A 14,834-nucleotide genomic window follows, 5' to 3' on the forward strand; every position below is an offset into this window, starting at 1 on the left:
AATTCCCCAAACCGCCCGAAAGTAATTCATATATTGTCTAGGAAATATCCAAAACCTGGTTAAAATGTTTCCAATGAGAAGAATATACAAGAACTACACCAGGCTTAGCTAATAAATAAATTAGGCTACTGTAATGTTATCCACTTTTCATTATATTTTGGTCAGATAACCAGTTTGGTCAGTGAACTGAGTGATCAACTGAATTAATTGATAAATGTATGCTAACTCCTCAATTTTTTTTTTTGTCTTTTTTTTTTGTCACGGTCCCCAGGCAGTAGGTGACCTGTACATATTCGGACAGTTTCCGAACCTTCTTCTGCATCCATGTTTTAATAAAATCCCCTCCTAAAACGTGCTAGTTTACACTTGTCCAACATTGCGTCCGCGCTCTTTTTTTGGCCTCCAGCTAAGCCCCGCCCACCCGGAGACGTTGCAATGTTTACAAACTTTTAAGGGGTCTATACATTGACTAATAAATTATCTCAGGGCTGCATTTAGCTGTCCAGGGTGTGCTTGTCAAACAGGTACTCCGCCATCCTGTTGTTGCCAGCATCCATCTTGGAAAGGTTGGTGATGTGGTCACCAACTTTCTTGATGGCCTCAACCTGCTCATTCAGGTAGTGAGTCTCCAGGAAGTCACACAGCTGTTGGACAAGACAATAGAAAAGATGTTAGGATGCAAAATTTTCAGCACTGGAAAAAAAACTGCTTTAAAGAGACATGTATATGCAGGCAGATCAACTTCAACAACGAGGGTCACTCACATGAGGGTCTCCCTTCTCAGAGGCGACCTTATGCAGATCCAGCAGAGCCTGGTTGATGTTCTTCTCCAGCTGAAGAGCGCACTGCATAGCAATCAGTCCATTGCCCCACATATCACGATCAGGTTTCTGAAGAGAGACACAACAATTAAGAGTAAGATCCCCTCTAATTCAACAGTCCCTTACAAATAGGCATGATGTCAGTTTACAACAATAACAATTGAAGTTTTAATTCAAAATATTATCAAAGCACCTTGATGTCCTGGAGGACGATGCGTCCCCCCCTCTTGTTCTGGAGCTCCATGAACTTCTCAGCATGCTCGCGCTCCTCCTCGCTGTTCTTCTTGAAGAACTTGGCAAAACCAGGAAGAGCGACATCATCCCGTTTGAAGTAGTGAGCCTGATCAAAGCAAAATCAATAGATGAGAAATGGAGTCCAACAAAAACCAGAGGACGACATGTTCTTTCTGTGCAAGCAAAAATTTCAGCATTTTTTTTTTTTTTTTTTTTTTTTTTTTTTAATTAGCTAAGTTATTTAAACATTTTTTTTAAAATAAGTACATAAACAATTAAGGATAGCATTGTGGGTGCTGACCTAAGACTTGCTTCTCTGTCCTGGACCCAATAACAAAGTAGTTTGTGAGGCAAGATAATTTAAGAAACCACAATAAAAAAAGAACATATTTCTACAGGTGTAGTATCCTGACTTGATACTTTTTTATTTTTATGCATTATATTTTAAAAAAAAAAAAAGGATTTAATTGAAGGAGAGAAAACTTGTCACCATACAACAAAAGACATGTCTTGTAAAAGTGAGAATAGAAGAAATGTATAGACACATACCATTGAAGTGTAAATGTAAGAAGCGTAAAGCTCCAAGTTGATCATCTTGTTGATCAAAGCCTCGCAGTCGCGGTCGTAGTTCTGGCGAATCTGAGAATCCATTTCGGCGGGTTTTATGAGCCTATCAAAATTGATACAGAATAAATACGAAATTTAAATAGATTTAAATAATTTCTGAAGAGCACGAAGTTCTGTTCAATCACTGTTGAAGCAAGAACCTCTTCAGATCTTCCTGAAGCTGTGAGTGAAATGAAGGTGCGCGTTCATCTTATATACGATCAGCGAATGATGCGTCAGTGAAACTAAAAACCAGCCAATCTAAGAACGAAGCTCAGTGAGGAAGCGACAACAGTCCGCGGTGTCATTTTCTGAGATAACATGCCATATCAGCTATCATGAACGTGTCTTTTTTCCTTCTTCATGATTCAAGGAAAACTGAATCGATGAAAACATAACTGAATGAATTAAATGATGTCATGATCTGTAGCCCAAAAAACATGCTTACATTACCTTTATGTAGGTACACTAAATTCATATTCAGACAAATTCACTATTGAAAACAATTAATTTAATTCTAAACATTGTCAAGTAGTTTATAAAAGTTTTACAGTAATACATTTTAAAATAAAATAATTGAATATGTGATGTAACATGTTGCTCACTTCTGATGACACAACTGTACCACTTTGTATTGACACAACAAATATAGGTCTAGTCTATATCCAGATTGTAAGTATCCAGACACACCTATTCTCTGAGGACCTTTTCTCAGTTTGACTGTTTTTACCCTGTTATATGTGGTCTGTTTAGTGGTACAGTAAGTGCTATGTACAAGCCATTGAGCCATTCTGTCTCATGGTTTGTGGCATGGCCTTAGGTTAGGCCTGGTTCCAGCTCATATATGACCAATAAGGTCAATAGTGGTCTAAGATCAGGAAAATATTATGTCTCACATGTTCTTCTTTAGTTAAATATTTGCTCCTTACATTTCAATGTATATGGACTAAATGATATCACAAGTGTCATTATAAACACTACTCTTACAGTTTTTTTTTTTTCTGACGTTAACTAAGTTATTCAAACATTTGTTTAAAAAAATATGTACATAAACAATTAAGTATAGTTTTGTGTGGCTGACCTAAGACTTGCTCCTCTGTCCTGGACCTACTTGTAACAAAGTGGTTTGTGAGGCAAGATAATATAAGAAACCAACATTTAAAAAAACACTGTTGGAGACAACAATCAAACTGGACCTTTCATTGAAACCCTTATCACAGAGATACAGCCCTTGTGACAGCTTCTCCATGTGACATCTAGCCCTGGCGTACCCTAAATGCATTCAGTCAGGTGACAATGATGAAGCATTTTTGTACCAGAACATGCACCCTAAGTATGTGTCAGCAACAAGTGAACATACCAGACAATGAGCTGTGTCCAGAGGAATATGTGAGTATAAACAAAGCTAATTTTGTTTCCCCCCAGGGACCAACAATGACCTGCTGCAGGTGGAATCAGCCGTTAGTCCCTCCGAGCTCAGGGGTCAACGTTGATGGTTGACTTTGAAAAGCTAGAAATGGATTTATATTTTTTTGCCCTGTGTGTTTAATATAGTTTAACTAAATGTTAGACTTTGAATGTGTTTTGTTTGAAACAAATTTTAAGGCATGACAGAGAAAGCAGACCCACAATTCATTGTGACAAGATATACCTCTTAAGGCTGGCCAAGAATATTGTTTCTAATCTCAGTCATGTGTTGTATAATAAATTTGTGCTTCTACCATCTAATCATCGATACAAAGTCCAAAGATTTAATCAAGCAAAACTAAAATATTCCTTTGTACATCAGGATGTCCGAACTGAATAAGGTACATCTTAAATGAAAACTCAAAGAATTAGTGTGCAACAACATACTGCTTTGCAAGAAAAATTCAGATTTTGTCTGACAATAAAATTTATATTATTATACATAAAATATAAATCCAGAAATTTTTTCTATATTTAAATGCTACTGATTGGACACTGTCTGCTGTATACTAGGCAGTACGTAGCAAAGCAGTTCACTAGGTTTTGGAACAACGCTTTTTGGCTTCCATAGTGGACAGAGGATCTTACACAGATGAGACTTATATACCATTTACTTATATAAAAATTCGAAATATGCATTATTGTTTTCTGTGAAAAAGTGAAAAAGGGTCAGTTGCTTTACATTTCATGGCATGTTTTGAATAGTGCAGACTTTATGTTCATAGTCAAAAGTCTAGTTCTACAAGACTTATATTAATGTGAACACTTGGGTAATTGGTTTGCTTTTATTCCTACATCATCCACCACGTAGGTTTAATAAAAATGTGGAATATGTTTATATAGCATCACTACACACTGATAACTAAAAAGCAACTCATGCTGGTTGAATTATAAAACTAGAACAGTACAATCCCACAATTATAAAAAGACAAGTCAGTCCAGCCCAAAATGTTTATTCATCAAATTCACTAGTTTAAAATAAGTGTACTTTCAACAGCAAAATACTGACTTGATGTCAGAAAATCAATAATCACTGGAAACATTTTACTTGATGTTTAAATTTGTACCCCTTAAATTCAAAATGTTCAATAAATACATTGCCTAATAAATTATCTCAGGGCTGCATTTAGCTGTCCAGGGTGTGCTTGTCAAACAGATACTCCGCCATCCTGTTGTTGCCAGCATCCATCTTGGAAAGGTTGGTGATGTGGTCACCAAGTTTCTTGATGGCCTCAACCTGCTCATTCAGGTAGTGAGTCTCCAGGAAGTCACACAGCTGTTGGGCAAGACATCAGAACAGAATTTAGGATGCTAAATTCTCAGCACTGAATGAAACTTGCTTTAAAGAGACATGTATTTGCAGGCAGATCAACTTCAACAATGAGGGTCACTCACATGAGGGTCTCCCTTCTCAGAGGCGACCTTATGCAGATCCAGCAGAGCCTGGTTGATGTTCTTCTCCAGCTGAAGAGCGCACTGCATAGCAATCAGTCCATTGCCCCACATATCACGATCAGGTTTCTGAAGAGAGACACAATCAGTGAGTATTGAGCATGGCATAAGGTCATTCCATAAAAATTGGTCTAGAGTAAGATTTGTTTCTGATACAGTGTTAAAAGTCAAAATGCTTAATTCATTATCAAAGCACCTTGATGTCCTGGAGGACGATGCGTCCCCCCCTCTTGTTCTGGAGCTCCATGAACTTCTCAGCATGCTCGCGCTCCTCCTCGCTGTTCTTCTTGAAGAACTTGGCAAAACCAGGAAGAGCGACATCATCCCGTTTGAAGTAGTGAGCCTGTGGTAAAAAAAATAAAATAAAATCACCGATCAAAATAAGACTACACATTAAAGCATATATCATGTCATGAAGAACTTACCATGAAAAATGTACTTACCATGGAGGTGTAGGTGTATCCAGCAAAAAGCTCCAAGTTGATCATCTTGTTGATCAAAGCCTCGCAGTCACGATCGTAGTTCTGGTGAATCTGAGAATTCTCCATTTCGACAGGTTTTATTCTTAAAACTTTGGTCCAAAATAAATAAGAAATTTAAATAGGTAAAAAAATTGAAAAGATCTGTTCAATCACTGTTGAAGCAAGAATCTCCTCAGAAGATGTGAGCGAAATTAAGGTGTGTGTTCTTATCTTATATACATTCACAACATGAAGCGTCAATGGAACTGAAACCAGCCAATCAAAACATGAGTAACAAAGCTTCATTCAGCTGTGACAGCAAAGACAAGCTCAAGTTTCATCAGTCTTTTTTTACCTTTTCATAATTAATGGTAAACTGATTCCAAAAAAATTCAGAACTCAAATCATTAAATTCAGTGGAGACAAAACATAAAAAAAAATACAAAAAAAAAAAAACACTATACAAAAACAACAAAGAAGTATTGAGACAACAACACACGAGAGAGTCCTATGTCTAAAGTATTTTGATATCATGGCATCTCTTTGGCATCATGGAGGCAGTGGCTCATTTCACTTAATAACGTGCTTTTGCTGGAAAGTCTTGTACTTTTCTAGAAAATCTAATACATAATAGAACTTAAGCCATTTTCTGCCGCAGTATTTCATCATCAGCAGTTACTGTCGTAAAACTCTGTCCTAAAAGTTTTAATGGCATCCATTGTGCATATGATCCTTGCTTTCTCAAATACTAGTACTTGATCAATCATTGAGAAGAGGTTGTGTGTCCCAAAAATGGTTAAAAATGTACCAAAACAAACTAACAATAAATAAAATGGTAGCACTGTGACTGACCTAAGAATGCTCCTTATTTTTATCTTAATAGAAGCATTGTATAGCATACCAAATCTCATGGGACAATCTTGCAATAATGTAATTCCTGCGTGGAGGTAGTGCTATTTGTCACTTGGCAACTGTCAGTACAAGAGTAATTGGTCTAGTGACCAAGCAAATTTGTACTCAAAATTGCCCATGAAACCTCATTCTGTGTCAGCTGCAAACAAGTGCGAACTCCCAAGAGCTGACATGGAGATGACATGGTTTCTTGTGACTCAGCATTTATTTACTATTAGTTGTGGTACATTTGTAACCTGATCAACTCACTACGGTGTAGGTATAAACACCTTGAACTTGGTTAGAGTAATCCGTGTTCTTTGGTGTCAGTCATCATATATAATTCATATATTTGTCCTAAAATATTTCCATTTTAGAAATCATTCAAAAACTAATTAAGTTGTCCTACAAGCAGTTGATCTTATATATTTCAGCTGAAATTAACATTTGATATTGCATATGCTGAATCTAAGTTATTTAGCATGTAAAATTAATGAACAAGTAAGAAAATACTTGCCACCATTATTAGAACACACATCTCACATAAAAACAGTGTTTACACACAAAATAAACAATCAACCCCAACAACAACTTTTATAGCCCTATGATAACCACAAAAACACAAGAGAAACTCTTTTAAATGTCAAACATAACAGGTCTTTCCCTTCACTATCATTACTAGAATGTCTATGGAAATGTTGCATATAGGTAAAGTATGTTATATTAGCTAATATTAAACCAGATCAATAAAACCCAACTGTGGGTTAAATACTTAATATTGAAGTGAAATATCTTTGTGCAATATGTTTGATATCAGTACTTATTCATGGTAATACTCACTTTCCATGTCACATAATATGTAGTCGTCAGCAGTTACAAACCAACAAGACTTCGCAACTTCAGCCAATATCTCATTGAAATATGTTCATTTTAGCTAGTTTTTTTTTAGTGGCCTGTTTTATCCTGTGGAGATGAGGATAATAATGTGTTGGCTCAATCAATCAATCATTCTTTTTTTAGTTATAATGATGTTGTTCAGAAAAAAAAAAAAAATTGCTCTAACTAATTGAGTTGTAGCCCTGGAACTAGTTAATCTTATCTATTTCAGTTTAAATCAACATTTAGTACAACAAATGCTAATCTAAATATAACTTATTTAAACAAGTAAATTGAATGAACAAATCAGATCTTACTTGTTACTGGTATTAGCACAGTCATTGCTAAAGTCACTGTGTTCACCTTCAGGTAAACAAACATCCACAGCTTAACAGCAAGCACTACTTTTCAGCAAAAATGTGATAGAAACTCTTTCATAATCCTACATTACTACAAATAAAAAAAAATCTATTACATCAAAAATGTAAGTTAAAATTACATATTATAACATCAGCAGAACTCATCAAAATGATTTAATTATTTAATTAAATCAATAAATAATAATAACTAACTTTCAACCATGCATTTATTTAAAGGAGTCATGAACTGCCTTTAATTTTTTTTTATTTTGTACTGTTCTCTGAGGTCCACTTATAATATTATCAAGATTTTTAAATTAAAAAAAAAAAAAATCATAATTTAGAATTAATAAGCCATTTTCTGTTCTGTTTTGCTATGATTGGCTAATATTTGTGTATGTTTGTGTCAGGATTGGACCTGTTTTGTCATGTGTTTCAGTTCTTGTTTTGACTTATTTGCTCTCTTTCCTGTGCTTGTTTAGTCTGATTATTAGTTGATTCCCTGCACCTGTCTGTTCCTCATTATCCTGCTTTTAAAAGCCCTAGTCCTTTCAGTTCAGTTTTGTCGGGTCTATCAGTTCCATAAGTGTGTCTTTCTCCTTTTTTTCCATGTTGGATTTACCCCCGTGTTGGATTAATAAAGACTCTTCCGATTATCCTTTGCTCCGTGTCCCTTTTGGCAGCGTAGTTTGACATTGACATTCCTTATAGATGGATGCTGCTGTGATTTAGGTCAAAAATGCATAATTTCTCAGTAGGCTACACATCAAACGATCTGTTTAACCTGTTAACAAGACCCCCCCATTATGGGACTCACAGCTGAAAGTGCCCTATCAAAATTAAAATTGCAACAGTTCCTTACTTATACATAATTTACACACATAATTAAAGAATACTTCCAAAGAACACCACTTTTTATCAACCATGGCTAAAAACCAAGTCACAACAATCACTGATGAGAATTTATATTAGGAGGCGGTGCTTAACCACAGTATTACATCATAGAGTAGAACAACCCAAAACCTGTCGTTATCGACTGCCTTCATTATAAGCTTAGACTAACAACAAAATTTTGAGTTCTGAAACTAATTATAACACATTTAATTGTACAATGACCTCTTATATGTCAAAATTTTAAGGGAATTTTGGTTTCACAATTCATGACCCCTTTAAGGTAATAGTTTCCCTCAATTACTTTATAGAGTGGATAAAATGAGCCACCAATTACAGGCACAAATCAGTCTTTCTCTTAAAATAATGTAGTTTACTCTCACAGAGACAATCAGTGTATGATCCATTACTCGTAAATTATATACGTAAACTTTACATAAGTAAATAAATTGTAAAATGTAGCCTTAAACCAAGTCCCAATATTTTGAATAAAAAGAAAATTCAATCCAGTCCAAAATGTTTATTTATCAAATTCACCAGGATAAGACCAATTAGTGTACATTTAACAGGAAAGCAATGGCTTGGCTATAAAAATAATTAAAAAAAAGTTAAATGTATCAAACTTTTACTTGATTTAAGCTGTTTAAAATTTGCAGTTCTGCATATAAGCTGTGTGACAAAAACATAATGTGCTCTTTAAAACCCTGATTAAATATTATTTAAAAAGCACATTAGGGACACTTTGGAGCATATAGATGATCTGAGGGCTGCATTTAGCTGCTGTCTCCATCCAGGGTGTGCTTGTCAAACAGGTACTCCGCCATCCTGTTGTTGCCAGCATCCATCTTGGAAAGGTTGGTGATGTGGTCACCAAGTTTCTTGATGGCCTCAACCTGCTCATTCAGGTAGTGAGTCTCCAGGAAGTCACACAGCTGTTGGACAAGACAATAGAAAAGATGTTAGGATGCTTAATTCAATAAATTAGGATGGGATAGAGGCAGTAATGTACATCAAAACATGGTCTTAGAACACTCACATGAGGGTCTCCCTTCTCAGAGGGCGACCTTATGCAGATCCAGCAGAGCCTGGTTGACGTTCTTCTCCAGCTGAAGGGCGCACTGCATAGCGGTCAGTCCATTGTCCCACACATCTCGATCAGGTTTCTGAAGAGAAAGGGAGACACGTCAGTGATCACGTGATGCCCCTCCCCCTTCAATTCAATGGGCCCTTGCAAATATGGATAGACCCAGAGCCAGATTTGCTCATCAAATCGTTCAACATGGAAAATGTATTTCAAATGCAATTACCTTTATGTCCTGAAGCACAATGCGTCCCCCCCTCTTGTTCTGGAACTCCATGAACTTCTCAGCATGCTCGCGCTCCTCCTCGCTGTTCTCCTTGAAGAACTTGGCAAAACCAGGAAGAGCGACATCATCCCGTTTGAAGTAGTGAGCCTCTGTAAGAACAAATCGTTAAGGTAAAGATAAAAAAAAAAAAAACAAAAAAAAAAAAAAAAAAAAAAAAAAAAAAAAAAAAATAAAAACACCGAGAGACGCGCTCGTTCACAGCATCTGAATTGCATAACGTTACACTGTCGCAACCAAGAGAAAAAAGTCAAAAGACATGGTTTAGCATATAGTTAGATAAATAAATAAATAACTAGATACTTACCATGGAGGTGTAGGTGTATTCAGCGTAAAGCTCCAAGTTGATCATCTTGTTGATCAAAGCCTCGCAGTCACGATCATAGTTCTGGCGAATCTGAGAAGTCTCCATTTCGGCAGGTTTTTATCGTTTTATTATCAAAAACGTACAAAATATGAAATTTCGACGAGATCGAAGTTCCGTTCAATCACTGTTGACGCAAGAACCTCTTCAGATTTTCCCGAAGTTGTGAGTGAAAGAAGGTGCGCGTTCATCTTTTATAGCCTACGATCACAACATGCTGAGTCAGTGGAAACCAGCCAATCAAAGAACGAACTGAATAATTAAGTCACGATACACTCTGCTGTGTCATTCTGTAAGATAACAAGGACAAGATCGAAGTTCATGAATGAGATTTTTTTTTTGTTCACAATTATTGACAAACTGAATAGGTCCTGCGGGTTCTGCTTCACATTTTCTGATGTGCTATATTGAACATAACAATGCACTCCACTCCAATCCACATTCCATAAAATAAAACAAAACACAAACTATAACCTAATCTAAAAGCATCTATGTGTTATCTAACCTAAAAATTAACCAAATGTGCATTTACAATGTGTTGTCAAGGAGTTATATAAATAAATAAGTTTTCATCCATTTTACAAATTGCATGTCCTATATATATGGCCATGTGGATGCTGGAGCAAAAATAAAGACAAATGAAATATAGAACAATTAATATCAAATAATTTTCTACTGTCATTACTAGAATGTCTATAGGAATTTAACAGGTGAAATGTCTTTGCGCAATATGTGTGATATCAGTAGGCTTATGATACTCATTTTCATGTCACATAATATGCAGTCGGCAGCAGTTACAAAGCGATAAGACTTTGCAAACTCAGCTTTCATGGTATGGTTGATCTGAACAGGGCTTTATCACAAATTTGGACTAGTCCTATGATTCCTGTAAAAAAAAAAAATTTCCTTGTCAGCACATGTTTTAAAACAGTTTACATTCATCACAATAGGTTAGTATTTATTAAATTCCAAAATATCATAATATTTAAAGGATGTAAATGACCCTGCATACTACAGCAACAGCCTGTGTGATGTGGCAAATATCATGACACAGTTCAGCAATATCCCGTCATAGTGATATCATCCCTGGTAACTGAATTTGGATGAAAAAAAAAAATGATTAGGGTGACAATGACAAAGCATGTTGTACCAGTATGAACTCTCAGTCTGTCAGCAAATGTAAACGGACAAAGACTTGACACTGAGCTGTGTTGCTGTGACTCAGCAAATTCTCATATATATGCCATATTATGGAACATGTGAGTATGTTTGTTATTTGATCAGCTCCCCAGAGACCAGGTGAGTTTTACACCTGCCAAGACCTTTTTCAGTTTAGTAACACCAGGTAACCAAAATTCCATCTAATTCAATCATATTATTCTTATTTAAACAGAATATTCACCATATTTTTCATTACAGTTTGTTCTTTAAAATAAAAATTATAACAAACACTAAAGGTTGCAAATATTTTTAACATTGGAATGAAGAATGCTGAAATGCTTTACAAAACCATATACTGTGCTATAACAGAACACAAATTCAGTGTAATAATTGTAGTTTTGTCTTAAAGAGACAATTCTGTCATTGTTTACTAAAAAACAATAACAATTTTTGTCATAGAAGTTTGTATGTGGTATGTGAATTATTTTTATGAGCTATCCATTTTGACAATAATTGTAAAAGCTGATTTTGTAGAGGAAATATATTGCAATACACTTATTTTATTTTTCAGAACCACATCAAACATAATTGTCATTCTGTGAGAGCATCACAAAACTGGCACTGAAACTGATACATCAAGTATAGAGAATCACAAACCCAGAGGCAGTTTAACAGGAATGAGTAAGTATTGCACACAAACCAATCCATTCCAACAATCAAGCACAAGACCACACATCTACAATCTACCAGAAAAGTATGAAAAGCATCGTCAGAATAGTCCATCTTCCATCAGTGATTCAACTGTAACGTTATGAAGCAGCGAGAATACTTTTTGTACATGAAGAAAACAAAAATAACGACTTTATTCAACACTTCCTCTCCTCTGTGTCTCTCCAAATCAGCGTAGCGCCATTTTGGCAATTCTGAACTCTACGCAGGCAGCGTACGCTCTTCCGTGTCAGCCGCGCTGCGCTGTTGCACTGTTTGCTTTCAAACAAAAGCGTAAATATATGTAAAAAACGTATCCTTGTGGCGCGGCTGACACAGAAGAGCGTATGCCGCCAAAGTACTGCTCAGAATTGCCAAAATGGCGCTACGCTGATTTGGAGAGACACAGAGGTGAGGAATTGTTGAATAAAGTCGTTATTTTTGTTTTGTTCATGTACAAAAGTATCCTTGCCGCTTCATAACGTTACGGTTGAATCACTGATGGCAGATGGAGTATTCTGACGATGCGTTTCATACTTTCCTAGACCTTGACAGTGTTACTTACTTGGCAGTCTATGGGACAGTCTCAGGCCTTCCAGTTTTCATCCAAATCAACTTAAACTGTGTTCCGAAGACGAACAAAGCTTTTATGGGTTTGGAACGACATGGGGGTAAGTGAATAATGACGAAATTTTCATTTTGGGATGGAGTATCCCTTTAAATCCTAGTATTTCTGTAGGAACTTTAATTATGTGGAAAAAAAGGGGTTTCGATTTTAATAAAGTATTTAAGAACTTATAAGTGCTGTATAGAACACTTAGGTTCTTTAACATGACGTTTAGGGGCCAGAAATTTCAGGTGTTTTGACTTCCCATAGACATATAAAATTCCAAGCCAAGTTGTGTGCACTCAGGAATAGCTGACACCACAGCTGAGATGAGCGGCTGAAGGCCAGCGATCTAAATGCAATCGATAGGCCTATTGATTTTTTTTATATAATTTTAAATGTTTAAGAAATTATACCAGAAGTGTATGCTATACATTAGGAAAGCTTTAGTAACAAAACTATTTGCTGCACACTGAACTGGGTTGAAACTGGTCAATACCTGTATAACTGAAATCCTGAGGGAAACAGAGGTTGCTGTTGGAAGAGATGTTATTGCGACCTGCAGGGAACAGTGTTGTAGTCGAGACCAGCTCATTCGAGTCCGAGTCAAGATCGAGTTCAGAGGGGGTTGAGTCCGAGTCAAGACCGAGACCAGAGAGGTTGGGTCTGAGACAAGACCTAAAGAAATCTTCAAGAGTATGTAAAATGTTTGGTAGAAACAATAAAATTGGTACCATACTCAAACAGTATAAAATATAACATGCATGTACACTGTATTTTATTTACTTGATATAGGTTTAAATAATATTATCAGTTAAGGGTAAAAAGGCCACAAATCACAGAATGTTTCTTTTTTAGAGTCTTACTGCACACCAACTCTTTGTGGCTCTTATATGCAAACTGAATAATAGATGATGTAACAGACGTTTTAAAAAGTTAATGTGTTAAGTTCATGAGACATCCTGAACTGAGTCCACAAGAAAATCACAAATCATTGAACGTGTCAATCATAGGGCCCAATGAAATCCGTTTTATTTTTTCCCAAATTCCATTTTTTCCGTTTTAATTTTTCTGGATTCCATTTTTTTGTTTTAATTTTTTTTCAAAATTCCCGTTTTTTCCGTTTAAATTTAATTGTATTAACATTTTTTTTGTTTTATTTTTTTCTCAACTCCTTTTTCATTTTTAAATTTAATTGTATTAATCAAAAAGCATGTCTAATTAATTAAAATCACAACACTTATACATTTTCACAACAATTTATTAAAAGTTTAACAAAAATTACATCATTACTAATTATTTAAATGCATTTATTTTTTTCTTCACCATATGTTTTATTGTTACCTAATTCTGTGTTTTAGCATGTCTAATTATTTAAATGCATAAAACAACTTAATTTATTCTTTTTTCTTTTTTTTTTTTTTCTTAAAATAGCCTTATGAAATGTTTTTTTCCCCTCAGAAATTCTGTTGTGTATTTACATTTTTCTGGTTATCAAATGAAGACATAAACATTCATTTAATTTTTCTTTTAATTATTGAAAATTAAGCAAACTTTATTTTTTGGTAAACAAAGGGGATTTACTATTAAAAATAAAACATGGAAGAAATGTTGTGTGATTATTCCTTAAAAAAAAATTATGTATTATTAATATTATAAGTACAATCAGCTGAACAATAACGTTCTCTTTAAATTAAACAATACATTTCTGGCAAATAAATACTTATCTTTAAATTAAACCGGATTTTTATTTTGATGGGTTACCGTGAATACATTTACACTTCTGTGTATGTGATATGACGCTAGTTATACTGAAATCAAACGGTCAAATGCTCATGAAGTGACTCTCAGAGCAGTTATGGAGATGTTGTTCATGTGTTTGCGTCCTTATTTAGTGAGACGGCAGACGCTGAAATCACCGCGAGCGTCACGCGCGATTCAGTGTGTGTAATAAACGAAGCCGCGCTTCTGCGCCATTCATTAACACAGACACGCATAACATGCAGGATTCATATTTAAATATACTTTTCCGGCTTAATATTTACAGGTACTAGTCCATATCGTGATCTGATATAAGTGCAATGACCTACTTTTGATTAATTAATTCAAATTTAGACAAATTCTGTGACATTCCGCGTTAAAACTGTAAATTCCGTTTTTATGACAAACCCGCGATTCCGTCCGCGTTTTCTGCATCGGAGAAATCATATGGCCCTACAATAATATACCAATTTAAAGAAATATTAACACACAGTAATAATCTTGAAATATTTTGATTGCGACTCGAGTGGACTCGGGAATAAGTCCGATTCCTAGTATGTTCGAGTCCGAGTCAAAACCGAGTCAAAATGCACAAGAACAAGACCTTTAAAATACGTTCTCGAGACCGAGTTCAAGACCGAGTCCGAGACTCGAGTACTCAACACTGGCAGGGGAATTCATTTTGCTGTAAGTGCAGATACTAATGCTTCTGTATAGTGATGATAACACTAAAGTCAACATGACATTATGCCTTTCTGTGTTCTGTGTAAACCTATGGGTCTTCCTCAGACAGATTTGGGGTATGTGTAAA

The 14,834-nt window shown here is 35.4% G+C and overlaps 3 protein-coding genes and 1 pseudogene across 3 annotated transcripts in view; all 4 read right to left on the reverse strand.

Annotated features, from left to right (window-relative positions):
• LOC122136542 (ferritin, middle subunit-like) overlaps positions 1 to 9,905 on the reverse strand; it is a 33,503-nt gene extending 23,598 nt beyond the window's left edge. The window contains exon 1 of the mRNA XM_042720272.1: positions 9,820 to 9,905. Coding sequence (XP_042576206.1) covers positions 9,820 to 9,834 — 15 coding nt within the window. The 5' untranslated portion in view covers positions 9,835 to 9,905. The remainder of the gene's footprint in view (positions 1 to 9,819) is intronic.
• Positions 317 to 1,849, reverse strand: LOC109080092 (ferritin, middle subunit-like). Its single transcript, XM_019095183.2, has 4 exons — positions 1,605 to 1,849; positions 1,015 to 1,161; positions 765 to 890; positions 317 to 644 (listed from the first exon to the last, which is right to left on the reverse strand). Exons 1-4 carry the CDS (start codon positions 1,704 to 1,706, stop codon positions 495 to 497), a joined length of 525 nt encoding a protein of 174 aa, XP_018950728.2. The 5' UTR covers positions 1,707 to 1,849; the 3' UTR covers positions 317 to 494.
• On the reverse strand, positions 4,240 to 6,794 carry LOC109080076 (ferritin, middle subunit-like). Its single transcript, XM_042720267.1, has 5 exons — positions 6,773 to 6,794; positions 5,024 to 5,151; positions 4,777 to 4,923; positions 4,524 to 4,649; positions 4,240 to 4,404 (listed from the first exon to the last, which is right to left on the reverse strand). Exons 1-5 carry the CDS (start codon positions 6,777 to 6,779, stop codon positions 4,255 to 4,257), a joined length of 558 nt encoding a protein of 185 aa, XP_042576201.1. The 5' UTR covers positions 6,780 to 6,794; the 3' UTR covers positions 4,240 to 4,254.
• Positions 8,564 to 9,954, reverse strand: LOC109080088 (annotated as a pseudogene).
• Between the last annotated feature and the right edge of the window lie 4,880 nt (positions 9,955 to 14,834).

The sequence above is a fragment of the Cyprinus carpio genome, chromosome B3 (assembly GCF_018340385.1).
Source record: "Cyprinus carpio isolate SPL01 chromosome B3, ASM1834038v1, whole genome shotgun sequence".
In the NCBI taxonomy this organism is placed as follows: domain Eukaryota; kingdom Metazoa; phylum Chordata; class Actinopteri; order Cypriniformes; family Cyprinidae; genus Cyprinus; species Cyprinus carpio.

Coding starts and splice junctions, on each gene's coding strand:
- LOC109080076 (XM_042720267.1), bottom strand. Junction 4,650..4,776: donor TCGTCCTCCAGGACATCAAG/GTGCTTTGATAA, acceptor GTCTCTCTTCAG/AAACCTGATCGTGATATGTG. Junction 4,405..4,523: donor CTGAGAAGGGAGACCCTCAT/GTGAGTGACCCT, acceptor CTTGCCCAACAG/CTGTGTGACTTCCTGGAGAC.
- LOC109080092 (XM_019095183.2), bottom strand. CDS start 1,706: ATGGATTCTCAGATTCGCCAGAACTACGACCGCGACTGCGAGGCTTTG. Junction 1,162..1,604: donor CTTACATTTACACTTCAATG/GTATGTGTCTAT, acceptor TGCTTTGATCAG/GCTCACTACTTCAAACGGGA. Junction 891..1,014: donor TCGTCCTCCAGGACATCAAG/GTGCTTTGATAA, acceptor GTCTCTCTTCAG/AAACCTGATCGTGATATGTG.